At 48.6% G+C, this 27,716-nt stretch overlaps 1 protein-coding gene across 5 annotated transcripts in view; it reads right to left on the bottom strand.

Moving 5' to 3' along the window:
* The window catches only part of SUFU (SUFU negative regulator of hedgehog signaling), a 98,871-nt gene that overhangs the window by 17,671 nt on the left and 53,484 nt on the right, over window positions 1-27,716 (bottom strand). For 3 of the 5 annotated variants that reach the window (XM_079794272.1, XM_079794274.1, XM_079794276.1), the window contains exons 4-8: window positions 20,848-20,990; window positions 19,847-19,932; window positions 19,522-19,594; window positions 14,599-14,755; window positions 12,456-12,567 (exon numbers count right to left, since the gene is read on the bottom strand). In XM_079794272.1, coding sequence (XP_079650398.1) covers window positions 12,456-12,567; window positions 14,599-14,755; window positions 19,522-19,594; window positions 19,847-19,932; window positions 20,848-20,990 — 571 coding nt within the window. The remainder of the gene's footprint in view (window positions 1-12,455; window positions 12,568-14,598; window positions 14,756-19,521; window positions 19,595-19,846; window positions 19,933-20,847; window positions 20,991-27,716) is intronic. The other 2 variants (XM_079794273.1, XM_079794275.1) reach the window with 1 other exon arrangement.

The following is a 27,716-nucleotide window of genomic DNA, read 5'->3' as shown; positions in this document are numbered from 1 at the left end:
TAATTCAAGTGGCCAAAGCCACCCAGGATGCCTGGGCCTGACAGGCGGAGAGCCAGTGAGGGGCAGGGCCAACCTCCTCACATACTGGAAGGCCGAGCACTGGGGTCTGTGGCCAGTGAGGCAGAGGACCTCCCCAGAGGGAGGTGTGAGGTCCGCAGGCAAGAGGCTGGAGGGTGACATAGGCTTATAAAAGCCCCTGAGGTAATGGGGACCTCCCACGAGCTGGGTGGACCCACCCCCGGATGTATGTGACTGCTCTTTCACCAAGCACTCCCTCCCCTTGGTTTCCCAAAGCCAATTCTGAAACTGCCCTTTGCTCTCGCTTCTCCTTTAACAAACCCTTTCACAAGACCTCAGGAGACAAATGCTCTGGCCGGAGGGTCACAGAACTTCAGCACTGGGAGGAAACTCAGGTTGTTTCATCTCCCTCTTTCCTTTACAAAATAGAGCCAGGACACAGAGCTGGTCTGCAGCAGGCCAGGGTGGGAGCCTAGGACCTCTGACCAGCGCTTTCCCTTAGATCCGGCTGCTAGGCCTCCTGCCTCCCTCCCCAGAAAGGAGAGCAACACCAAACATGGCCTCCTTCCCAGGCTCAGACAAGGGCCGGACTCAGGAGAGCTCTCCTGCCCTGAGCCCCTCCTCTGCTCCAGAGTTAGGAGCCCATAGATTTTTCTGAGTCCTTGCATCAATCACCCCAGGTAGATTCTAGGCTAACCCTTCTTTTACAGATGAGGAAACTGAGGCTCAGAGAGGTGAGGTGACAAGCCCAAGGTCACAGAGTGAGTTTAAGTGTAAGAGCCAGGGCGTGACTCTTACAATTGCTTCCCTGTGCCATCTCTGACTACTATGGTGCACACTGACATATCATCGTGCTCCCTCCCGAAAGAGGCTGAGGCCTGGCCGACAGGCAGGGCCCCTGAGCCTGCAGGGCCTGCAAGGAGGATCCCGGCCTCTCTGGCACAGGCAAAAATGCTGATGAATAGCAACTGGGAGTGGGGGTGGGAGGCTGGGAGAGAAGAATCAACAGCACACAGGACTAGAGACATCTCAAGCTGGAGGGAAAAATAAATTGTTGAAAGTCAGCTAAAGTCACCTTGGTAACTGCTACAACACACTCACCCTGAACGAGGACATCAAACCCAACTGCAAACAGCTTTAAAGAAATGGAAAAGAACTTAATCATCTGAAGAATTAATGTGACAAGTGCCCACATTTCCACCTCCCACCAACCTTCAATCATTTGAAATCGTACTTTAATCTTTTAAGAGAAAAAAAAATTGCAGAATGCTGGATGTGCAGTCCTGGAGCTCGGGTATTTCCGGCATGCTGCTTCAATGGAAATGCGGCTGCTCCACACACACGCAGGAGCCCAGCTTTTTGCTGATTTGTTTTTTCTGGACATCGATTCAGAAGCATGAATTATTTGTGTGGGCTGGGTGAGGTATTAAATCTGCAGCCGACACAGGTTTGCAATGTTTTGCATGGTTGTCAGCTTAATCTTAGTCATAAAAAAAGTAAGTAGTGTGCTCGCCAGCATGGCCTAATTTTTCAGCGGGGCTGTTTTCTCCTGGCGCTCCCAGTGGAGGGGAAGGCATAGGTTAGGGGCGGGAAGGGAGAAGGGCTCCCAGGGAGGCATGGTCCACACCCCCTGGGACTGCTAGGGATATGGAGCCAGGGGTGAAGGATGACAGAATGGCTAAAAGCATTGGTTCAGGCAAATGACTTAAACCTCTCCCTAAGCTTCCGTATCCTCTTGATGGAAATAAATAACAATACTCCTTCTTTATAGGATTAAATGAGATGACCCAAGCTAAGCACCTAACAGTGTCTGGGATGTATTAGGTGTTCAAAATATATCTGGAATGCATTACCAGGATGTTAGTGGCTGCCTCTAGAAGTCTATCTGCTCCTCCCGCAAGAAGCTGACAGCTTAATACAGACTTGTTTGCCTTTTCCCTGGGCCCATATTCCATCTGCTTCTGGCCAAGTCAGCCCCCCTTTCTGAGCAAAGGCCTTGCCCTGAGCTTGAGAGAGGGGACTTCTGAGATGGGGCTTGAAAGGGGTCCTGGCTCCCTGAGCAGGGCCCTGGGAAGGCCCAACTACAGGCCAATGAAAACCCTTGAGGCCTCTCTCCTGCTGAGGGAGGCACTGACAAGGCCATCTTCCTTCTGTAGAGCACAATCGGCCTTCCTGTAGTTCTCACCCACTCCTCGTCAAGATTCCCAGGAAGGTTAATCCACCCTCATGACAGCCTTTCAAATCCCTAAAGCCGCTCTCACTGCCCATCAACAGTTTCTCTTTTCCAGAATTTGTGGCCCCAACTTCCAATTATATTTTAAAGACGAGGCTCTGGTATCTTTTGTCCATCCACATCACTCTCCTATGAATTCACTCTAGCGCATAAAGCCAGAGTGTCGTGTCCAGAAGTGAAAGGTTGTGTGTGGAAATAAATATATGATGTGGACTAACCAGTGCAGATCACAGAGGGACTATGAGCTTTCTGGTGCAGGATATTTTATTTCTCTTAAAACTGTCATCAAATTGTCTATTCCTTGTAACCTTATCGCACTGCCAACTCATACTGCACTCCCCTGTGCTGCACTGAGGCTTTCTCCCACGTGCTGCACTGAGATCTCTTCGCCCCCATCTTGTGGGTCCTGTGGAGTATTTGGAGCTAAGAGCAGAACTCTGCACTATCTGGCTAGTGTTTTAAGCAGCTCGGATATTCCTGAAAACTGACTCTGGCATTCATCATATCAGCTTTCCCTTCTGACTTCACATCACTGACAAAGCTGATAAACTTCCATCAATGTTCTCATCCCAGGCTTTGACTAACAGTGAACAGGACAGGGCCAGGAAAACAGGCTGACAGACTGACATCAGTACTCTTGGGTATGCTCACTCAACCAACTATAAACCAACCCAACCATCCCATCACCAAGCCCCTCTCCCTCCTGGATGCTCTGTGGACATTTCTCTGTCTTGCCAACAATGATAGCAGAGGGCATTCTCAAAATGTCTTACTAAACCCCACCTATAAAAGCTCTACAGTACTTTCTTTGTCTACCAGGTAGAAATAAGTAACTTATTTCTAAAAAGGCAGTGAGGAGGGCCTGGCAGGTCTGACCGTTCATGAGCCCATGCTGACTCTCAGGGCTGTTTCCCTTACAGCCTACTTGCTGAATAATCTAGTCCAGAATTTTCCCCGAGAGTTGACACCAAGCTCACTTGTCTAGAGAGTCAAGATACTTTTTGCTTTCAGTCTGCCAATACCTCTCTCCCATTCCCTCAACGATTTCTGACCTCAGCCTCCTGAATTTCATCTGCCAATTTGCCTGGGATTCTGGGGCACAATACATGTGGGCCAGGAGATTTGAAATCATGGCTTCGATCCTCCTATGCCTGTGTGATCACCTTCCTGATCTGACAACCATTCTTTTTGAGATGGAAGCATAATAGAACTTGAGTAAATTTTGCCTCCTCTCTGCCACTGACTAACTTTACTCTGCCCAAAAAGCAGGCCTAGGTTTTCCTTCTTGCTGTTGTTCCAAACAGAAGTACAAAAACTGAAGTCATTTTTGCTGGTCAAAACATTTTTGCAAGACTCAATTCTTGAATATCAGCTTTTCTTGACCCTGTTCCTTAAAGTCTGTATTGATATAACATACTTCTCCTTCCAGCTTTTGCTCAAAATTTTTTTTAAAAATTGAGTTATATAAATTATTTTTTGTACATCTATACTGGTCCCTGGAAGTATTCAACCTCCTTTTAATTTCCAAGGGACTATGTACAATAATAATACTAAGAGGTACCTTTTATTGAGTGCAGACTATGGTGCAGGTCCTATGCTAAACCCTTTAAATACTTTGATTTCCATACAACCCTATTATTTTCCCCATTTTACAGATGAACTGAAACTCAGAGACTTAAATAACTAACCCAGGGTCACACGCTGAGCAAATAAAGGGCTGAAGCAAAATCCCCAGGTTCCTGACGCCAGCTAAAAATGTAACCACAATATTACTCCTTAAGAACCTCCCAACCCTCTGAGTGGTCTTTCTTTTGGGGGTTTCAAGACCATGAAGACACATCTATTTTTTCCCTGAACTCTTAAAAGAACTGCTTCCTAGAAAGTCAGGGCAGGGCTTCCCAAAGGGTTTTTGATGGAATTTTAATTTAAGAGAAGCTTCTAGAAAAGCAGATGTGGCAAGGGCTGAATGTAATACGCTGCATCTCAGATTAGAGACTCATAAAATGTTGGCATTTTGAAGACTCTGAGGAGGGACATAGAAACCAAGCAAACTGGTTTCATTTTGTGTGAGTCCGTGTCTTTGAGAACTCCCTTTTCACTTAACATCCAACAAAACCCCCTAAAAGACTGTGGGGGCCCTCCTCCTGGAGACCACTGACCGGCAGGCACTGCTCTGCCCAACATGCTTTCTCCCAAGGCCCTGTCACTTCTACTCCATCAACCTCTTCGTTGGTCAGAATTAGGTGCACAGACGAGGGTCCCTCATCATTTCCTTTACCCCAAGACAGACACTCCTAGGAGGCCTGCTGGCCTGCTGGATGGTTATACACTACTCAGCTCTCAGCTGATGCCAGCGAAGCTGAAGTTCCTCTGCATGACCAGGGCTTGCATTGGCACCAACTTTGAGATTTTTTTCCTGAAAAGTGTCTCCTTCCTTTTTCCTGGGTAGGGCAAGCCATAACAGCTACTATAATAGCATTTCTTTGACTTTTTTTTTATATAAAGGTTAAAGAGTCAAATAGTTCTGTAAGTAGGTTCATTACAGTAGTCAGCAGTCTTCCCACTATCCCCTCCTCAGAAACAACCACTTCCATCTGTTAGCTGATTCTTTTGGTATTTTCCTCAATATTTCTAATATGCTTTATTTCTAATTCCGGGTATTCCCTTTCAGGCTTTACCTACTGACTTCCCAATATGGAAGATGAGCTTTTAGTACTCTTCCATCCCCCCACCCCACCTTCCCATCTTCCCAAGATAAGTGTATTGTAATCTTGTTTGCATCGTTACTAAGTGTTTACATTGTTATACTATACCAAATGCTGTTTACAACTGAGTCATGTAGTATACTATGATTACTCTTCCTTTCTGATGTAATTTTTCTTGGATTTACTGTCTTGGTTTTCAATGTGTTTATTACCAATTGAATTCTAAACTAACTACCAATGGTCTACAGATTCTCCTAAGAGATTCAAATACATCAAGTATTTATCAACTAGAGGCCCAGTGCATGAAATTCGTGCACGGGCGGGGGGGGGGGGGTGTCCCTCAGCCCAGCCTGCACCCTCTCCAATCTGGGACCCCTCGAGGGATGTCCGACTGCCCGTTTAGGCCCGATCCTACTGGACATCCCTCTCACAATCCAGGACTGCTGGCTCCCACCTGCCTGCCTTCCTGATTGCCCTTAACCACTTCTGCCTGCGAGCCTGATCACCCCCTAACCACTCCCCTGCCAGCCTGATTGATGCCTAACTGCTCCCCTGCCAGCCTGATTGCCCCTAACTGCCCTCCCCTGCAGGCCTGGTCACCCCTAACTGCCTTCCCCTGCAGGCCTGGGTCCCCCCCAACTGCCCTTCCCTGCAGGCCTGGTCGCCCCCAACTTCCTTCCTCTGCTGGCCTGGTCACCCCTAACTGCCCTCCCCTGCAGGCTTGATCGCCCCTAACTGCCCTCCCTTGCAGGCCGGGTCCCTCCCAACTTCCCTCCCCTGCTGGCCATCTTGTGGAAGCCATCTTGTGTCCACATGGGGGCATCCATCTTTGACCACATGGGGGCAGCCATCTTGTGTGTTGGAGTGATGGTCAATTTGCATATTACCCTTTTATTAGATAGGATATTATCTTAGAGACATTTCTCTGGAGGATCCTCCCAAACTGCTCCAGTCTGAACTGGCTGCCTTCTATTCTTGCAGCACAGCTGTCATCGTGGGACCACTCTTCACCTTCACCCTGGGGGCTCCTCTTGTCTCTGTCTTGTTGGATCCCATTTCCTGTACGCCATATGTCTCCCCACTCATTTCAATGGAGCACATACTCCAGCATCTTTTACTTTATTTTTTAGTATGTTTCTCTCAGCCAAATGGCCCCCCTCCTCTAACCTGCCACCCTCTTGGGTTTCAGGCAAACTAAAATACCACATTTACTCTGTGCATTGGTATGTAGACTTCCATGGCCTTCTTTCCAGTTATTTTTTTCCTGGGACTTGGCAGGCAGTTACCCCACTTTTATCCTCTTTTACAGGCAGTATCCAGTGGTGAAGAGGCCTGGATCTGGAGTCAAACAACCCAACATTCAAATCTTGGCTCTGACCCTTATTCCCAGTTTATTGACCCTAGGTGAGTTATATAATACAGCTAGGCCTCCATGCTCTAATTTATAAAATGAGGATAACAGCAGCTCACACACAGGGCCTGGCACATGGCAATGCTCAATAAAAACTGCCTGCTTGGCCACAATAACCTATTTAGCCTAGGATTCCTCCTGTATTGGGAGCACCAGGGGAGATTGATGAGATAGCTTAGAGGCACACCTTGGTAATTCAGGAATTGATCTAAATCTTTCCATTCATTTCCCCTTTACCACCTGTCTATATAACACATTCTATATTTACACTTCCCACTGCATAAGGTGACTTTTTATGTATCCAAAAATACCATCTTCTTCCAGTGTTAAGATAAGGCTCCTGATTTCTAGTGTTGTATAGTTTACAGTACATGCCCCTGTTCACCCTACCCACACTCTACACACTGACAGACCCTTATCCACTTTCTTCTCCACCCTGGTCTCTTCAGATTGAAAAGTCTTAATTTTTCCACTTTAACCCCAGGATACTGGTTATATTCTATCAATGGCAGCAGGCGTGGAAACGACAGGAGCCTAACCACCAAGGCTCCTTTTAGCCACAATCCCAGTCCCATGACAGTGGTGACGTATACACGAGCCACACGACTTGGGGCCTTCTCCTTGGGTTTGCCCAGAGTGGGAACCAGGGCATCAGGGTTGGCAACTATTCAGAAGTGAAGTGGGTTTGGCCTGCTGAGCCCAGCCCAATCTCTGGATTCTGCGTGTAGCCCGGGAGATTATTCCTTTTGCTTTCAGATTGCTGACGAAAGCTCTGAACTTTCCAAAGAAAGAACTGCTTGTAGACCTGTCTTCAGGGCGGGGCTAGAACAGGGTATGGGTGGGGATGAGGGCACCAGCTCACCTCACCTCCACAATTACTGTTAAGCAAAAGGCTCAATCTGGTCATTCTGAGAAATTCTCTGATGGGGACAAGACCAGTAGTAAAAGGCAGGGAATTGGTAAACCAATAACCAAATGATAAGAAGCAGTCTTTTCACTGTGAATATTCCAAGTATGGAATGTGATAACAGAACAGTGGGACACAGTGTAGCTGAAGACAGAGTGAGAAAACTTATATTAAGGGACTCCTTAACTAACAGTCAACTCCTCTGGGCACCAAAGACTTCCATCCCAGCCTGGGCTCTGACTTGGGTGGGCAAATAGGACCCCTGCTTTCCTGAAGGAGCCCACTCTAGCCAGAGCCCTTGGCTTCCCATTCTGTGAGACACTGAGTCATTTCCTCTCTCCAGCTCTCACCTTTGAGCCTTCCTTTTCCCTTCTCTGGAGAAGTGACTCACTACTGAAGTGTTGGGTGACAATGAATATCAAGGATGGGCGATAAAAATACTCCTGATTGTGCAACTTGAGGATGAGGGGATGTATTTTGGATGGGGAATTCAATGGGCTGGCCATGAACTCGAGGCTGGGGAGTCAACAATGAGCATGGCTTCATCTCTTTGGGGAAGTGGAGCAGAGAATGGAGTTCAAACAAATTCATGAGCCGGATTTGCTGTGGAGCACCTTGTTTTACCCTTTCAAACATGTATTTCTGAGAAAGGCAAATAAAGGCAGGCACTCGGCACGACACACGTACATCACAGAGGCCTGAGTCCAGCTCTGTGGGGCCTGGCAAAGACCCCGAGAGCAGGCTTGTTTCTTTCTGGGTTTTTCTCTCCAGTGAAAAAACTATACTTCCCAAGCCTGGGAGGGATGAGGGGAGACAATGTGACAGATGCAGGCTCCGGGCTGGCTACTGCATTGATGCCATAGACCCCTTAGAACAGGGTTACTGAAGACCGCCCTGCGTGTGAGCAGCAATAGCAACAGCCCAGCTGTTTTCCCAGATGGAAACTCACCTTCTTTCACCCAGCTCACTGGATGCAAATAGATATTTTCTTCTCCTAATTATCATTCATGGCTTTGAGGATGAGCAAAACAAAACACATTTTTTCCTAAAGGATGACTCCCTAGTCAGGTCACAAGCTATTCAAGATTCGGGAAGAGAGGCAGCAAGGTCACCCCAAACAGGAGGCCAGACAAATGGGAGCAGAAATACCCATAAAAAGTGGAGAGAAATTTATGTGTGGGTATGTGTGTCCGTGCTGGAGGGAGGGTGCAGCTGAGAATGTCACAACAGAATTCAAAACTTTAATTCTCTGGGAAATTAAGGCAAAAAGGAAAAAAACACACACCACACCTTAAAAACTATTGGTGCAAGTCCAGAAGACCAAGAAACTTGGATTAGCAAGGATGGTTAGTTTGTTTTTTAAAGGTGCCTCAACTACAAAGAGTTTTTCCCACAGTCAGGAACCTGTGTATACACACACACCTGAGTCCCTCTCTGGGAGGATGACCCATAGGCTCCCGAAAGGTCCCCCCACCTCAGTGAGTCGCTGGCAGAGGGAGGGGGAGGTCCTGGGACACTGCTGCAGGTTCCCAGCATCAGAGTAACAGTTAATAGAAACGCACATGATGCACTCCCCACATGATGCCCCGGACACTCACATCCTCCGACGCACTGTAGGAGCCTGGGAGCTAAGGCCAGACTCCGCAGAACTGCATGTTTAACCGGCAACCTCAGACAGGGAAGACGCCCAGTGACTTTTCCCCCCAGGTCCGTACAAGTGTTGGCAGGCGCCGTCTCTAAGCCAGGCTCTCCTTAGTGGCACAAAGGAACTATTTCTCATGCTTCCTAAACTCACTCGGGCAGGCAGTGGGAAGGAAGGTGCCAGCCAAGCCCAAGGAGGCTTTTCTCAACTGATCATCTTGTGGAAAGCCAGATATAAATTGCACGGCTGGAATGCAAGGGTTGTGAAATGCTGGAAGAAGCCCCAAAGAGGGCTAAGGACTCTCCTTTCCGGGAAGGCGGTGGGCGGAGGGCTGGCAAGGGCTAGTGGGACAGGAGCAGGTTGCCCAGAGGGGTCTGCCTTTCTGGGAAGCAGGAAGTAAGGCCTCAAGGAAGAAAGAAAGAAATCTCTAACCTCTGAGGTGGTGGAGGGGCCACAGATAGGGTTGGTTTTGTTTCTGAGCATGAAGAAAAGGCTCTGTGTCAAAAAGTAGCTCTGGTATAAATGAGCCAATTATGACATAGACACAGCTCGTTATTTCTGGGATTTGGGAGCAGGAGCCTGATGGAATGTCCTCTCTAGGGTTAAATATGCAGAGTAAGCTTCTAACTCCAGGATTTAGCCTTGCCCTTGATGTCCTGTGAAAGGTCGCTACTTGTGCTCCAACTAGTTAGATAAGAGCCATCAGTGAGGGTTACCACCTCAGAGATACAGTCTTGTGTGTCCCTCACAGGATCCCCAATCATGGGGTGAGGAAGATCACACTGTATTAATGGCTAATAGCCTGCTATAAGCTCCACCCTTTTATAACCGTGAGCAAGTTGCTCATTAGCCTCTCTGTACCTCAGTTTCCTCATCTATAAAATTATCTATTTCATAGAGTGACTATGAAGATGAGCTAAATTCAGATGCTATAAAGCACTTGGAACATCACCTGGCACATATTAGTTGCTATTGAGGCATGAAAAGAGCAAGTACCTGATTCCCCAGGTAGGCCAGGGCCCAGCTGCCAATGTCCGGGCTCCATCAGCTCCTCTGAACTGCAGCTTCCGCAGGCCACATTCAGACCCAGGAAGCCCATGCATCTGAATGCCCCAGCCCAGAGAGCCTGACTAAAGGAAAATCAGACGTGTAGACACAATAAGGTCCGTGCTGGTTGCTCCCCGCCTCCTCCCAGGGAGGAGCAAACACTGGTGCCAACACATTTAGGGTCGGCTTTCTCAGTTGCAAGCCATGTGGTTTATCTGAAATGGGGTCAAGTCCCAGAGTGGGAAGCACAATATTACAACTGTGCTTGCTTATCTGAACCAAGTCCATCATCATTGATCATGAGATAATAGGAAGCCAGAGTCTTGAGAGACTTGAGGCGTGTGTTGGAAAATATTCTTGGCAAAGGAGGAGGAACCATTTCTCAACCAATTGTTAACAAATTAGTAACCGGCACTAAGAATCTCAAAGGAAAGGTTCCGATTCCCTCCAAACTTCAGATTCTGGCACTTGGGAGGCATCACTGGGTACCTGAGCTGCAAGAAAGGGAGATATCAGAGGGCCGGCACCTCTGGTTATTCCTACCCATCTCTCTGTAGCTCAGCCAACTCAGGTCAAAGGGTGGAGGCTGCAGCCTCTGTCTTGTGTCTACAGACAGCCCTCAGACCAGATCTGATGCCCACTGCCCAGTCTGAAGGAGTGGTATGTGAGCATCCAGAAACCCAAAGACTTGTGCTTCCTTGCAATGTCTGGGGGACATACCGGCCAGAAGTATACCCAAGACAGGAAGTGAGACCTCAGACCTATATCAGCTATACAAGAGGGGCAAGTGGGGGTGTCTCCACAGGAGTCCCTGCCCTTCTGCCTAGAAAGCTGAACCTTCCAAAGCTGGAAGGGCCATCTGGGCTAAGACTGTCTGCAAGCTATAGGCAATCTGCTTGAGCCTTTAAGCCTTAAAGTACCTCCAGGCCTATCACCAGGGCTCGGGGGCCTAGAAGCCAAGCTCAGGGGACAAGGAGTGTGGCCTAGGACAGGGTCCAGATTCACAGGTGGAGAGGCTCCAGATGCCACACAACCCAGCCTGGCCATCTGCTGCTGCCAAGGGAAGATCATGGTGCCTCAAGCCAGCTACTTCAGGGTAGCTGGCTAGAGAAACCTACTGGCTGGAGCTGAAAACTGCTCTGAGGCGGCAGTGGAGGCTTCTCCTGGCACTTGCCAAAGAGCTCAGTTCTCATAACTTCTGCATGGTGAGCCCTCTTGGGCAGGCCTGCCCCCAGAGCAACGCTCTCTACTCCATAATCTGCTCCCAGCAGGTAGCACTAACTTTAACTGCTAGGCCTCCCTGTTCCACCCCTGTCAGCTCCTTCCCTACTTGTTACAATTCCAGGTTGCCTTCAGGGTCCATAGCTCATGTTCTTCCTCCTCTGAGAAGCCTGCCCCCCTAACTACTCCTGATGATGCTGACTTGTTTTTTTTGCAGTGTATTAAGTCACTACCACTCCTGGGGCTTGTGGATGAGCATCTGGAGCTAGAATAGAAAGAAGTAGCTATTTCTAAAAAATTGCACAGACAGCCAGACTCACACCAATTAGTTAGTTAGTTAATTAATTAATTAAATTGTTCATGTGTCCCTAAAAGAACCTTTAGCCCAGATGGACCCCTGGGTCTTGAGCCTGCCACACAGCAAGTGTGTAATAAAGACTTTTTAGAAGAAGGACAGATTACACTGGTCTTGCAGGAGTGAGCTGCTTCCTTTTTAGTTCAGAGCACAGCAACTTCCTCCCTGGCAGGCCAGGTTCCTGCTCTGGCCTGCCAGCTCCCAGGTATCCCCTGCCAGCAGCTATTCCCTAGAGCTGCCCTGGGACTAAGAGCAGAGGGGGGTGCCCAGCTCCAGCCCTACCCACCATTTGTCCCCTCTCAGAGGAAAAGAGGTCAGCAGGAAACGGATCTGACCTTGGGGTGGCCACAGTCTCTCCCAAGGGCTATGGAGGCCCCTGGACAGGCAGCAGAGGCCTGCAAGGGACTTCCCTTCCCTGCCCTGGGCCCCATGGAAGGGAGGCAGGAAGAAGGGCCTCAGTAGCAGGCGTCCAGTATGGGGCTGGCCAGACAGTGAGGCCCCTGGGGTTGCAGCTATCAGCCGGAGACCAGGCTCCAGGAAGGAAGGAAGGGCAACTCTGGTCGAGGTTGAGATAAGGGGGAGCCGTGCTCAGCACAATGGGCTTCCACAAGGCTGGGAGGCCCCAACTCAGATTTTGCCCCAATTTGGCCTCCCGTCTGCTCACACAGCCCATATAAATATTTACTAATGTTTATATTCCTGCTCCGCTGGGTCCCCTCTGAGGCCCTTTCCTATCTATGACCCACAGATCCGTATTCCCCAGACCCTTGGCCCATCCAGCAAGGGCTATCAGCATTGTTCTCTCTCATGCAAGCCACAGAAACAGGCCCTTCAGGACAAAACTGTCCCCTTGTCCCAGCCCTGGGACATTGCTAACAGGTCCCAGTACTAAGCCCCTCTGTAGAAGGGAACTTACGGGGCCCGGTCATGGGTGAGGCCATTCTGCCGCTGAGGGTTGATTGGTGGAAGGACAGGTTTGCTGTTGATCTCAAGTCCTCTCCTCAGGGTCTCCCGGATCTGCTCCGTGTCTGCAACAACACCACTAAGTTGTCTGGTGGTCCTTTGGACTCCCAGATCCCCCAACCCGGCCCTTGAAACCTGGTTCTGTAGATATGCTGGGGAAAGGCCCCCATGAAGGCCTCCTGAGCCTGCTCTAGGCATCAGCTGTGCGATCTGAGTGGGTGCAGTGTGAGGACACAGGGCTGATAAAGCATTATGTTCTCAAAAAAATTTTGGTCTGAAGAGGCCATTCTTTTTTTCATTTTTTAAAAACATATTTTACTGATTTTTTACAGAGAGGAAGGGAGAGGGATAGAGAGTTAGAAACATCGATGAGAGGGAAACATCGATCAGCTGCCTCCTGCACACCCCCTAACTGGGGATGTGCCCACAACCAAGGTACATGCCCTTGACTGGAATCGAACCTGGGACCCTTTAGTCTGCAGGCTGACGCTCTATTCACTGAGCCAAACCGGTTAGGGCTGAAGAGGCCATTCTTGTAGGAGACAAGGGGTGGCCTCCAAGACAGGGGTCTTCTCCACTGTCCTTTCCCTTCCTGAAGTGAGGCTCCAGCTCTAACTTTAACCTAGTTCCAGGCAGTGACTCCCAAGACCATCCACAGATTCTGCCCACTGAAATGGGTGCCAGTAAGGGCTGCAAGTGCCCTGCCATGAATGGTAAAGTGTCTCTTACACACATTTCTGGATTCTGGGTGGCCAGCTGGTATCTGGTCCTGCCACTCCTTCCCTGTGGGCTGGGTCAGTGAGATGCTGAGGTCACCTCGCCGTGGCCCAGGTACCCTGCCTCTCCATGAGTCTGGCAAAGGCCAAGAGATGAGAGAGGAGTCCCTGGGTGGGATTATTTCTTTGCAAGTTGCTTTGCTGGTCTCTGGGTGAAGCCTACTAGTCTGATCCCCTATATTGATATTCTGGCCTAAGACCTACCTCCACAAACTACAAACACATACAAAAAAGCAAATTAACATCGGCTGCTCAAAGGATGGGCTTGGAGTGGATGATGGAGGCGATTATTAACTTTTCTAATGGTTTGACTTGTTATAGTAGCATGGATTACTTTTATAATTAAAAAAAATATCCAATGATGGTGAAATTTTGGATAAGACCGTGAATTCCTCCTTAAATTACCTCTTTTGTCAAAAGCACTGAATGATTCCAGTAATTGTATACGTTCTCTTGAAACCTCCCATGGGTTTGGCACACCATTAGAACTGGGTCAGATATTTATGTTAGGGTTTTAAATTGTCCTTTATGGGAAGAAAACCTTTCATAAGTGCTATCACATATGTAGGCATTTTATTCAGGACTGTGGGTATCTTACTCTTCAAAACAAATGAAAAAAAGTGGAAGAATAGAGAAAAGAAGCAGAAAAAGAAGCTGTATATTTGTAAATGGCTGCTTTTCTTTTGGAGTTAGTTATGGATGCTCTTTACTAAAAACCACAACTGTTTCTATAGCCAAGACCAACATGATGAGCTTCCAACAAGAGAGCCATATCCTCCTTCTCCATGGCCTCATCTGGAATGTAATAGGCACAGGGTCCCCTGCTCACAGCCCCTAGCACTGTATCTGCAGAACAGTGGGGCAGGGAAGTTTGCAAGCTGGCCTCACACTTAGGCCTCTCTTGTCTAAGGCCGGAGGCCAGAGTGATCCTCGATCTGGCATGGCTTTCAGGCCAGAGCTGGGCCCTGAGTCAATTTCATGGGTGGCCGATGCTTGTTCTCTTGTACTTGGGTGGACTGTGGCCTTTTCCTGTAACTGTTCTATGGCTTCCACTCACCTCCCTGACCTCAGATTGCAAAGGATAAATCTAAAACACAATGGTCACTGCTGGTGGTACATTTGAAATACACACAAAGGGAACAGGAGAAATGGGTCAGCAACGCTCCCTTAATTCCACCCTGCTGGAAGACTTCATATGCTGTTTAAGTCCTGCCAGGAAAGAAACTATTGAATGGGCTATTTATGTCAGAGACCCATCCTACAGAGCCTGAAAGCCAGGCTTGGGGAAAGAGGAGGAGAAAGGCCGGTGAGAGCTCCTACCTTTGCCAGAGAGCCGCCGGGGCTGTGTGCCTATGCAGATGCTCCGGCTGTCTTCGTCATCCTCAGGGGGCCGGCTCAGGTCATCCCAGGCACACTTGGCACTGACACCGCTTAGATTGGAGCCGTCCGTCTCGATGCCTTTGTCAACTCTCTCCTGCTTAGAAAGAACCAAAGAGCCAGAGTTCCTTCAGCGAACCGGTGGCCCAAGGTCAACACCACCTCTCCAGTATTTACTGAGCCCTTGGAGGTGCTGAGCATGGGACAAGTGCTAGAAGAGCAGGATCTCTGGTTATTAACACATAGCCGTCTCTGCCAGCCAAGGACTCCTCCAGGAGAACCAAGGATTAGGGGAAGCCAGGAAGAAAGAAAATCCCGAGAAGCTTCTCTTCTATCATCAATCTTCAGTAAAAAGACCTTCACACCTGTTTCAAAGCCTCGGCTCTGCTCAACCATGCAGGCCTGTGTTGCTAATGTGGCAGAACCAGGAACTATTTCCCTGAGGAAAAGCACAGTCCTTCCTCTCCTCCCATCATCCAGGAAGACCTCCTCAGTTGCTACTACAGAGAACAGGATGGAAGCTGGCACAGGTGGGAGAGGCCAGGACTCAGATCAACTTCTCCGTCTCCACATCAGCAGTTTCCTCTTCTAACAGCAGGGGGTGTCGTCACAGTGAAGCGCCACCACAGAGCAGAAGGGCGGGACTTCCTGCACTGCTAACTTGTTTGACAAAAGACTCTGGATGAAGTTTCTTTTCCGTTTCTTGGAATGAAATGGGTGCCTGGAGGTCAGTGACCATCTGCAGACCTCACCTGAGGCCCTGCCTTCGTGCAGGCCTTGGCACTGTTGAGCCCAAACACCCTCCAAATGGCCTTGCCAAATGGCCTTGAGGAAGAGTCATGCCCAAACACCCCACCCCTGGGGTTTCTGCTAAAACATAGTTCTGTGATGTTGGGCTTTGGATTAAAGGTCATCTGGAAGGCTCTAATAATCTTGCTCATAAACAACCATGTGGGCCAAACACAGCTCCTGAGTGAGCACCTCAGTAAGGGTCTGCACGCCCTTCTCCCCAGGCCTCCACAGGCACCATCTGGCTGCTGAGGGGCCAGGGAGCCTATCTGGGGAAGCACAAGGTAAGCTTACATGCTAGTAAGGTCCTTTTTCTTGAGACCAGGCCTCGCTCTGTATGCCTCCCTCTCACCAATCACACTCTCCTCCTTTCCAGTGCTAGCACTAGCATGGGCAAAGTTGGGCTTCTGAGCAGTGACAGGGACAGGCTGATGAAGGGAGCAGCTCTGTGCTCCAGGCAGGAGCATGTGGGCCCCAGTTTGCTCAGGGTAGAGTCTGACTTTTCCCCTCTCTCTAGTGGCCATCCTAAAGCCCCTTACTGAAGCAAAAAGCTAAGAATACCTCTTGGCTCAACTAGCTAAGACCACTTACTTTATAAGTAAAAAAGAAAGAGTTAATACCTAGAGAAGTTAAGGGACTTGTTTAGGCACACAGCTACCCAGTGGTACAGCTTGGAGCAAAGGAACAGGAGCCAACTCTAAAATGAACCACTTGGCCCTAGCTGGTTTGGCTCAATGAATAGAGCGTCGGCCTGAGGACTGAAGGGTCCCAGGTTCGATTCCGGCCAAGGGCACATGCCTGGGTTGTGGGCTCGATCCCCAGTGGGGGCATGCAGGAGGCAGCCAATCAATGGTTCTCTCTCATCATTGTTGTTTCTATCTCTCTCTCCCTCTCCCTTCCTCTCTAAAATCAATAAAATATATTTAAAAAATAAAATAAAATGAACCACTTGCAAGCAGGCCCGACTGGCACACATGAGCACGGAGGAGTTCCCACTTGGCACAGAGTCACCAGGAAAAAAAGCTGGACTTTCTCATCAAGGTCTGCCTGCTTACTTTTTATTATTATTACTAGAAGCCCGGTGCACAAAATTCGTGCACGGTGGGGGGTTGTCCCTCAGCCCAGCCTGTACCCTCTCCAATCTGGGATTCCTGGAGGGATGTCCGACTGCCCGTTTAGGCCCGATCCTGGTGGGATCGGGCCTAAACGGGCAGTCGGACATCCTTCTCACAATCCAGGACTGCTGGCTCCCAACTGCTTGCCTGCCTGCCTTCCTGATTGCCCCTAACCGCTTCTGCCTGCCAGCCTGATCACCCCCTAACCACTCTGCTGCCAGCCTGGTTGATGCTTAACTGCTCCCCTGCCAGCCTGTTTGCCCCCAACTTCCCTCCTCTGCCAGCCTGGTCACCCCTAACTGCCCTCTCTTGCAGGGTTGATCACCTCCAACTGCCCTCCCTTGCAGGCCGGGTGCCTCCCAACTGCCCTCCCCTGCTGGCCATCTTGTAGTGGCCATCTTGTGTCCACATGGGGGCAGGATCTTTGACCACATGGGGGCAGCTATATTGTGTGTTGCAGTGATGATCAATCTGTATATTACTCTTTTATTAGATAGGATAGAGGCCTGGTGCACGGGTGGGGGCCAGCTGGTTTGCCCTGAAGGGTGTCACAGATAAGGGTGGGGGTTCCCTTGGGGTGTGGGGTGGCCTGAGCGAGGGGCCTGTGGTGGTTTGCAGGCCGGCCACGCCCCCTGGCAACCCAAGGGGAGGCCCTGGTATCTGGAATTTATTTTCCTTCTACAATTGAAACTTTGTAGCCTGGGGCGGAGCCAAGCCTGCTGCTCCCTCCGGGGTGGCAGCCATTTATGTGGCAGTTAATTCACCTTCTACAATTGAAACTTTGTAGCCTTAAGCAGGTGAGCCCAGCCAGGGTGTGCGGAAAGCTTTGCTTCCCCTGTTGCTGCCGGCAACCCTGGCTTGCTCTCTCAAGCTCCATTCTGCCGCCATTTGTTTGAATTTGTTTACCTTCTATAATTGAAACTTTGTAGCTTGAGTGGAGGCTTAGGCCTGCAACAGCTATGGAAAGCTTGGCTTCCTCTGTTACCTAGGAAACCTTGCTCTCTGTGGCTGTAGCCATCTTGGATTGGGGTTAATTTGCATACTCGCCCTGATTGGCTGGTGGGTGTGGCTTGGTTGGTGGGCGTGGCTTATATAGCAGAGTGGTGGTTAATTTGCATATTACCATTTTATTAGAGAGGATTATTTTTAATCATCACCCGAGGATATTTTTCCATTGATTACTAGAGAGAGTGGAAGAGAGAGGGAAAGACAGAGAGAAATATCCATGTGAGAAAAGCACATCGATTAGTTGCCTCCTGCATGAGTCCTGACCAGGGCCCAGGCCGGGGAGGAGCCTGCAACCGAGGTACATGCCCTTGACCAAGTCAAACCAGGAATCCTTCAGTCCGTAGGCCGATGCTCTATCCACTGAGCAAAACCACCTAGGGCTGCCTGCTTATTTTTAAAGACCTCTAGGGCCTGGCCAGTGTGGCTCAGTGGTTGAGCATTGACCTATGAACCAGAAGAGTCATGGTTTGATTCCTAGTCAGGGTACATGCCCAGGTTGTGGGCTCCATCCCCAGTATGGTGCATGCAGGAGGCAGCCGATCAATGATTCTCTCATCACTGATGTTTCTTTCTCTCTCTTCCTCTCCCTTCCTCCCTGAAATCAATAAAAATATATTTAAAAAATAAAAAAAAACAACCTCCTAGGTACTCTTGGTCCTGCTAGCTGGTTGAGGGGGGAGCCTAAAGATTAGGAAGAGAACTATTCTTGGCATGCAGGAAATGATAGGTTGCTTACTCTATTAGTTCAAAGGACCAGATTCTTTCTCAATACTTGGCACTTATGATAGGGGTAAAACAACAGCCCGCAGTGTCCCATGCTGAATCCAGTGTGGCTATAGTACAAGGGTTTAGGGAAACATACCCTTGGTGGTTCCTGGTTCTTGCATAAGCAGAAGTTACAAGGAAACCAAGTTTAAAGTAGAGAATACAGAGGATCCTGGCAGCAATTTGAAAACTTCAGTGTTAAAGGCACTAGGAAAATAGAGGAGCATCATCTGTGAATGAGCAGGGTTTCTACCCAAAAACTCACAGGTCTGCAGTAAAGAACGCAGGGACTGATGGCTATGTGTCTACCTCTTCCCTGCCACCTCTTATCCCTCCTAGAGGACATGTATAGTAACTCCTGACAGCTGCCTGTGTCCTACCAGATTTTCACAGAAGCAATGACCTGCAACTGGCTGGGGGAAAGTAGAGGTAGACACATGCCAGGCACATTATAGCTATCGGCTGCTCCTGCTTCATAGCAACCAGTAAGAAAGTAAGTTATGCTCTATGTGGCTTTCAAAATTCACCTGCCTGCAAAAAAGAGTGTTTCTTCTAAAAAAATCAAAGATGACACTGAAACTCTATACAGCCAGGCCACATGAGTGGGCAACTGCAGGCCTGTGTGTATAAAGACTTCCTTTACACATCAAGAAATTCCAGCCTAACCAGGGAAGGAGCTTGGTATCTGACTGGTCAAGATGAAAATGTATCTAGAAAGGGGATAAGATCATTAGACCAGTCAGGACTCCCCACTGCAACATGGCTGTGACATCACCTATTCTGTCTGTTATAGGATATTGGTGGCACTGGTGGGATGGCTCCCGGAAAGAAAGTCTATGTTCTTTATAGAAGGGGGAAGTGGGAGGGTGAATACTGGGCAAGCAATATCCACTATTATTTAGTTGCTAGCGATCATATTTTTGAACGTCAGGTTTATTGATATGTGATTTGCATACAATAAAAGTAACCTTTTAAAATTCAAAAATACATGCGCCTGAGACCAGTTTTCCTGGTCTGAAATCTCTGCTCCCTTATGCACTCTGCAGAATTCAGGGGACAAGTTCCAAATCATGCCATATGTCATTCACTCACAAATAAAGCTCCTTGTTTTCCCAGGATGAAAGCCAGTGTTATTTGGAAGAGGCCTAGGCACAGTGTACTAGAAAGGTTTTCCTCACTCAAGACATACTTGCAGGTGTGGATCGATCTCAAATATGGTCTCTCCCCTCCGCATGTCAGTTATCAGCCAGGGGCCGCCAGCGCTGTGGATAAAGAAAGGGGGCAGGAGGGTCTGGGCTGGGCCTACAGCCTGCCCTGCTTGCTGCCCCAGGCCCAGAACACTCGTGGTTAGTGGTCGGGGGCCATCAGGGAGTGAGTTGTCAGGAAGCCCTGATGTGAAAAGCCAGTGCCTGAACAGCAATGTAAGGGGAAGCCCACATGTGGGGGAAGAAGGGAGTCCCACCCCCAGGCCTGGGAAGCCAGGCACCCACTTCATAGGGAGGGGATGTACTCACATGGGCACCATCCGCAGCAGCTCCAGGATACCCTGTCCATTCCACTGCTGGGCTGCATGGAGTTCCTCAGTGCAGACACCAACGATCTGAGACCCAGGGACAAGATGCCATAGTGTGTTAATGGCTATTCCTCCCCCCAATCCAGAAGGTCAGCCACCCAGACTCCGTGAGTGTCACTTCAAGTGATGGGACTACAGGCAGCATCTGTGCTCAGAGGCTAGTGCATCTGAAATGGGATGGTTCCCTTAGGAGGAAACAGTTGCCTGGCCAGGATATGGATGGGTCCACAGATGCGGCGCTGATGGCTGATTCTTGCTCTGCTGTGATAGGTCAGGTATCTGGTGACACAAAGTCAAGTCCTTGACTGCAGAGAAAATCAGGGCCCTGCCAACTCAGGATGTCCCTAGAAGTAGTGGAGGCCCTGGGATCATGGGGAATGTTCCTGCCCCATCTGGGATCATGGGGAATGTGCCTGCCCCATCTGGGATCATGGGGGATGTAAATAGGAGATTTTGAAACTCTTCGAGCTCGAAACAACAACCAAAGGGCCCAGCAGATGGCAGAAGAGCTCCCTTCCTCATCAGGGGCTAAGCCTTTGATAAATCTCAAGAGAAGCAACTGAATCTTCACGCAGACCCGTCAGGATCACAAAAAGGCCCTCTGCAGCGGGGTGGATGCATACCCCAAAGCTGCATTCCTGCTGGGACTTACTGTGCCTGTGGCTGCCTGGGTCTTAACTAGTTTACAGAAATATCCTCCCTGTTACCCGCCTCTGCTACAACCATCCTCTCCTACCCAAATGGCCCCTTTCCTTCCTCCTCCTTCCCTCTCAGCAGGTTAAATCAGACCATCTGAATCGACCTGATAAACAGATGGAGGAGAAAATGGGAAAAGAACAAGGAAATCTCCCATTCCTTTCACTCCCCCCACCCAAGCCCTCCTGCCCTCCCAAGACTTTTCCTACAGGGAAGGCTCTTGCCCATGTCCAACCTGTGCCTCACCTGGAGGAAGGTAACTACCCCAAAGGGTGTCTGCACGGGTTGCATCTGCGGGTCCTCTGTCAGCAGCATGTGCTGAATTCTTGACTCACTGTTATCCAAAGGGCTGTGCCAAGACACGTGATCCCCACTGCAGAAGGTGTTCTCTGTGGGAGAGACAGGAGAATCCTCGGTGTTTGAGGCCCTGCATCCAGGCCCAGAACTCAACCTGGGATCTGAGAAGCCCAGGCAGGAAGGCCCCCCCAGGCTTCCAAGGGAGTCCCTGTGAAGGAGGGGAAGCATTCGTGCAGATGAGAGCAGAGTTTGAATGTTTTCCCCAAGCCAAGTGCACTCCTACTGGCCAGTTCTGCCAGCCTTCTACAGAAAAGGACAGGCTGCTAGTGTGCATGCTCACTTGGCCTGGCAAGTCTAAAGCCAGAATTCTGGCATCTGCTCCACTTCCCCAGCACCTTCACTTCTTGGGGTGGGGGTGGGGGGCAGTCATGATTGGACCTACCAAGAAAGAATAAAGTGCTTTATTGTGGGGCCACCTGAACAGGGAGACTGGAGGGCAGTGAAAGCCTATTACCTTGGACAAACAGACCAGGGCTTATGTGCTGCTGAAACTGCTCAAAAGAGAACACCTCATCTTGCAGGGCCTTTGAGATCTGTCAGCAGTTTCCCTCAGGAAGACAGATTTAGGGGACAGTTCCTCAGGGAGGAACACTGGAGACTTGGAACACTGGAGACTAAATAGAAGTCTGAATTGTGCCTCACACATTGTGGCAGAGACATACAGACTTGGGGGCGGGTGGCTGTTTCCATGAGGACACAGATATTGTGCCCAGGCTGCCCAACAGAAATATGTGCAAACACAGCCACCTCATAGCCTTACCACGGAATGTCACACAGATCCATTACTCAAAAAAGTTTAAGGCTGCATAACCACAAGGGAAAAACCACCTACGTGGTATGAAGTCTTCCACTACCCTGACTTTTATCTTGGGTGCCCTCCCAAAGGAACTCGGCATTTACCAGCCTGTATGTATCTATAGGTTCTCTCTATCTTGTTTCTTCAAATACATATGCAGCATACCATTTTGTACTTTTCATATATCTTGGAATCATTTCACATCAGCACAGAGAAAGCTACCTCATTCTTTAAATGGCTGTATGGCAGTTCACCGTGGTCTCTCACATATAACGTAGGGGGTCTCAACAGCTGAGGTCCCTTCACTTTTTATCAATATTTGAAGCAAGGCAGAAAACACACACACACACACACAGCCTGAAGGCCTGAGAGCACATCTGCTCTCATTTGTCTTGGTCTAAATACTCCCTCCTGTGTCAGGTGAAGTTATACACCACTTTTTCTAAGAGACAGGCTAGGGTTATTGGTCCTAACCTCAAAAACATTCATTCAGGGGGAGAAGAAAGACTTCTTCCTCTAAGAGACATGAAATAATAAAGGGGAGAGAGGGCATGGCTCCAGGCAGAGCCAATTATAAACCCCCAAATTTCTAAACTCTTTCTGAACTCACTCTTCCCACGTTTCCTCTATTTACAGAAGTGCATGTCTATAAGTATCTACAAGTTAGAAATAATGTCACAAGTAGAAAGACTGAATTAGTAATTAAAAGCTTCCTCCACAGTTAAAGGGTCCAGGTCCAGATGGCTTCACTGGTAAATTCTACCAAATATTCAGAGAAGAATTAATAGTAATTCTTCACAAACTATTTAAAAAAAAAAAGTACCACTTCACAATTAATTCTATGAGGCCAATATTACCCTGATACCAAAATCAGACAAAGGCACCATAAGAAAAGAAAGCTGTAAATCAATATCTCTGATGCATAGACACAAAGTCCTCAACAAAATGCAGGCAAACTGAACACAGCAACATATGGAAGGGTTATACACAATGACCAAGTGAGATTTAACCCAAAAATGCAGGGTTGGTGTAAAAGTAACTTAAAAAAATAAATGTAATATTGATATAGTATGTCAATAGGCTAAAGGTTTAAAAAAACACATAATCATCTCAGTAGACACAGAAAAGGCATTCAGCAAAATCCAATACTCTTTCATGATAAAAACACTCAAACTAGGAATAGACAGGAACTTCCTCAATCTGTAAAGGGCATCTACAAAAAAACTACAGCTAACATCATACTTGATGGTGAAAGACTGAATTATTTCCCTCTAAGATCAGGAACAAGACAAAGATTCCCACTCTTACCATTTCTGTTCAACACTGTACTTCATGAACCTTAGAAACATTACACTAACTGAAAGAAGCCAGTCCCAAAAGGCCATATATGATGCCATTTACATGGAATCTCCAGAATAGGCACATCTATGTAGACAGATAGATTAGTGGTTGCTAGGGGGGAGTGGAGAGTGACTGGTATGAGTCTGCTTTTGGGGGTGATGAAAATGTTCGAGGGTTCATTGTGGTGATGGTTTCACAACAATGAATAACATGGTATGTGAATTATATTTCAATAAAGATATTAAGAAGAAAGAAAGAAGGCAAAAGGAAGGAACCTGGGGGAGAGGCAAAGTGTGTGAAGCCAGGCCAACGCCCTGGATTCCTTGTCACCACCTCCTCCGGGTAAGCAGCCCAGCCTGGGAGAGGCCTCACTCATAATGCCCAGACACCACACATATTATAGGTCTACGTGACCCGAACGATCACCTAGTCCAACATTTTCATTTTCTACAAATGAAGAAAGAACCCTCGAGACTGCCCAAGGTCATGGGGCAAGTCAGTGACGATAGAGCACAGTGAAACATTTCCCAAACTTCTGAGTCATCCGTAACACTGACAGGATTTTTAACATCTATCTGTGTACCACTTGTACTATTACCTACCTGTGTCTCCCCTCTCCCCGCTAAAATCGACTCACCCCAAAAACCTAAACAAACTTCCTTTAAATAAAAACCTCCTATCACAACACTACATAGGGAAAATCAGTGTTGCTCACTGTAAAGTAGATGACTTCAAAATGATTGAATGAAAACAAAATATTTTAAATCTCTAACAGATACTGTTGCTTACCTAACCTTGTTAAAACTGAAATGATCAAGGGTTAAAGAGCTGTTAAGAATTAAAGAGTGAGTCATATCAAACGGAGAAAAACAGCAGGACTGAGTCAGAGCTATGAAGAGGAAAGAGAGTCCTCACTACTCATGTTACTGAATGCCTTGTCCAGTTTCCACCTAAATCTCCTGCTGGCTTTGGCAAATCATGGCATCGTGGTTAATTTTGCAGTTGGGAAAGCCCTGTTCCTACTTGCCTCTGCCCCTTACTAGTTGTGACCCTGGGCAACTTCTAAGCCTGTTTCCCCATCTGTAAGCAGGAAATAGTGCGCCCACTTAGAGTGCTCTCCACTGCTGCATGTTATGACTCCACTCCTGCCCTGGAGTACAGTACAGCTACTCCCACCCAGGTCCCAGTTCCTTTACCAGGAAGCAGGACCAGCCACAGAGCCTGTAGCTAACAGCAATTGCCACTAGGTGGCACCATCACTCCTGATTTAAGAAAGCTGGGCCAGTTCCCTCCAATGCTTCAGGTCTAGCTGACTTTTGGTAGAAATATACCCCAAACCTGAAAGGTACTTAGACTGGAAATAGGGAAAGGACTGGAAAGGTTTGAAGCCATGACCTTTTATGAACCAGAATCGACATTTATTTAAAAATAAATGTTGTCCAAACCTAAAGTGTTTAAATGAAGAATGACTAAAAGGTACTCTTAATTTGGGAAGGAGTGCAAGTTAGGCAGCGGGGAGAGGAGACTGCAAAGCAGGAAAGGGAAACAGACCCAGTTGCTGTTCTAGGACCAACACACCTCCCTGGTGTGTGTGATCAAGCTCTGGCAAAACGTCCTAGTGAGTTAAAGGAGGGCAGGTGAGGAGAAAGCATAACCACACACGGAAAGGTTTAAAGAGCAGGAGGGGAACAACCTTCCAGCCGGGGACAGTGTTTTCTTCCCTATCCCTGCCCGATGGGAGAACTAGATGTATTAGCTCTGCTGTGGCCAAGGAACAGCCTTTCTGAACAATGAAAGAGCCTTGGTCACAGTTTTCAAGCTTGGGACAAAGCCACAAAGGGCTCATTCTTGAGTCTGCTCTGGTCTTTATTTCTGGATGCTCAGCCCCATTCTGTGTGGAGCCACGGTGGGTCTCAGCACTCAGGCCCCAGCGCTCACCCCAGGAAGCTCTCAGCCCCCTTCAGAGGGTTTTCTAATGCTAATTCGGCCTCAGTCAGAGGCCCAGCTGTTCCGTCCAGTCGTTACAGAGCTCCTCCCTCTCCCTTCCTCTCGGGCTGCCTGAAGTGCCCTAACCAAGAAATTAGGATGCAAATCTCTGGGACCCCTACCCAAACCACGCAGCAGAGGGGCTCTCTGGAATCCGAAGGCAGGCCATTTCCCTCTTGCTCTGAGCTCCGTCTCCAAGTACCAGGAGAAACCTCCCTCAGCTGCTGCCTGTTTGGCAAATTCACCGGAGGGGAAATAGCACCTCAGGGTGGCAAAAAGGGTCCAGAAACTTCCAGGTACAGTTCTGCCCTTGCTTTGCTGACAGAAAGGTTTTGTTACTCTATGTCTCTATCCCCATTAATAAACAACTCCCTGGCAAGAACTCTTTAAAAAGCTGGGGGACAGGGGTGTGGGTGTGCAGATTCTAATTAGCCCCTCAAATTGACCCAACTCCCAAACATCCAGCTTTAGTCATGGTGGTTTGAAGCTGGACTGTGCCAGATATAAGTTAGCAAAATCTAGGGAAATGGGTTGCAAAAGAAAACAGCTATTGTTTGCAAAATAATTAGTGCTGCCTTTGAAATACTGAGAAACAAATATATTCTCCAAGAGTTCTTAATTCATCCCAACTCTGGAGAATGACTGTCCTTTCTGTGAAAGGACAGTCCTAGTGATGTTCTACACAACAGCTCACAAAGCAAAAAGCAACCCTCCCATCCCACCCCCCATGTCCCATCCCAGTGGTCAAAATTAACATGTTGGTCCGAGGAGAACAGGTTCATGTTGTCTTTTGAAGCCCAGAAGAGTGGGTTTCTCATGGCTGAAGCTGGGAGCCTGGGAGTCAAAAGCCCTTTTGAGTGTTCTGCGCTATTACATGCTTTCTGAGGACAGAGGGCAGGGGCAGGAAACCCTGCAGAACTGTGTCAGGTGTCAAATAAGCAGTTTGTCTGCAGAGGTGTTTCAGAAAGGCCAGGAAGACAGGAGGTGGCCAAAACAGGCTGGCAGACTGGGTTCTGAACAACAGGATAGCCATCACGGTCTCTTGAGCAACAGTCTCCATCTTTCTTGCCTTCAAGAAGGTCCTCACATTTGTGAATTACTTTCACATCCAGGCCCCAAGTGTCCTATATGATGACAGAGCTGGTTCCTAGGAGGGCTTAGCAGTTCTTCTCTAAAATGCCAGATGTGCTCGAGTCACCCTCAGCAACACAGACTGCTGGTAGGGAAGGTCAGATAGCCTGCCCTCCTGTCTCCAAAAAGTTCCAGAGTGAAACCAGCACACATGGGGAGAATCTGGCAACTGCCTACGCCCACCCTCCTTCCTGAGAAGGTCCACGCTGCTGCTGCTGCAGCCACTGTGGGCTGCTCAGTGAAGCAGGGCCCAGAGAAGGATTTCTCTGAGATTGGAAGTTAACCCCTTACAGTCAACTGAAGGCCCACAAACTAAAATATATTTATGGGAGCAGAAACACAAGTCTGCACAGGCCCAGGCAGCCTTATGACCCCCCATGAGAGAAGGAGACAACCTGGAGGTTTTGCTAAATGAACCAGCTCTGGCTGAGGCAGTGGAGGAGGTAAAGTTCAAAGTCAGTCCTGATGGCCTCTGCCCAGCTCAGATGCTCCTAACTGGAGCCTCTTAGTCTGACCACTGTCCTCACTGGGTCCCTCACATAATCCTATTATAATTTGGCTCTAAGCCAAGGGGGGAAGGGCGTGAGGATGTGTATGACGAATTTACTTGTTTGTTACTATATTTCCAAATATGAGGAGGTCATAGGATATAGGACAGCCTGATGCCACTGCCACAGATTACATTTCTGAAGTCCTAACACAAGCATGAGATACTATGCTCATTGGGAGGGGGCGTGATCCTAGGCACTACAAAGGGCACTACCCTTACTGTCCTAGCACCCAGAGCCTCCTCCAGGCTTCTATCTCCACCTGGCAGCACCCACCAAAGGAAGGCCACAGACTCTCTTCTCACTGGGGAAGATCAGCACGCATGTTTTCCTATTAACACCGCCTCTCCTCCCTCCTGGGCTCCAAATAAAGCTGTGAGTGAGTGAGCACTTCCCTGCCTATCCATCCCTACTCCCCATCCCATCCCCGAGCCAAAGCTAAGAGCTCAGTTCAGAGCCTTGCAGCTGTGGTGAGGCAAGGCCTACCCTGTAAACTCTGATAACAGCTGAGAGCAATGATATTCTAGTATGCACATCACATGAGAGCAAAAAGTAATTATGTCCTGGGTGATGCCCCTTTAACATTTGAGCCCTGCAAGGAGAGGATAAGAGCGGGATACTCTGGAGCTTAGAGGCTTCACTTGGTACAAACCAATGGAATTTGACACCCCTGCTCCTCTCCACACACATGCATAGCAGACAAGATCCTCATAGAGAAGGCGATCCTAGGAGCATAACTGCACAACAGCCCCACTGCAGGGCCTCAAATCTAACTCCTCCTAAGTAAGAAAAAATAACAACAAAACAACAAATCATGTATGGGAGAGGAAGAGAAACAGATTCTCTGTACGTGTTATGAGCTTTTGTGGCTAGCAGGCAAAGTTCTTCCTAGCTGGATGGTGGCCAATTGTAAAGTTTTTTCTAACTGGTCAAGCAGTGAAGCAAGAACTAACCCC

This window comes from Cnephaeus nilssonii, assembly GCF_951640355.1.
Source record: "Cnephaeus nilssonii genome assembly, chromosome: 16".
Taxonomy (NCBI): Eukaryota; Metazoa; Chordata; class Mammalia; order Chiroptera; family Vespertilionidae; genus Cnephaeus; species Cnephaeus nilssonii.
The sequence above is the reverse complement of the archived record's forward strand: the minus strand, read 5'-3'. Positions and strand labels throughout refer to the sequence as shown.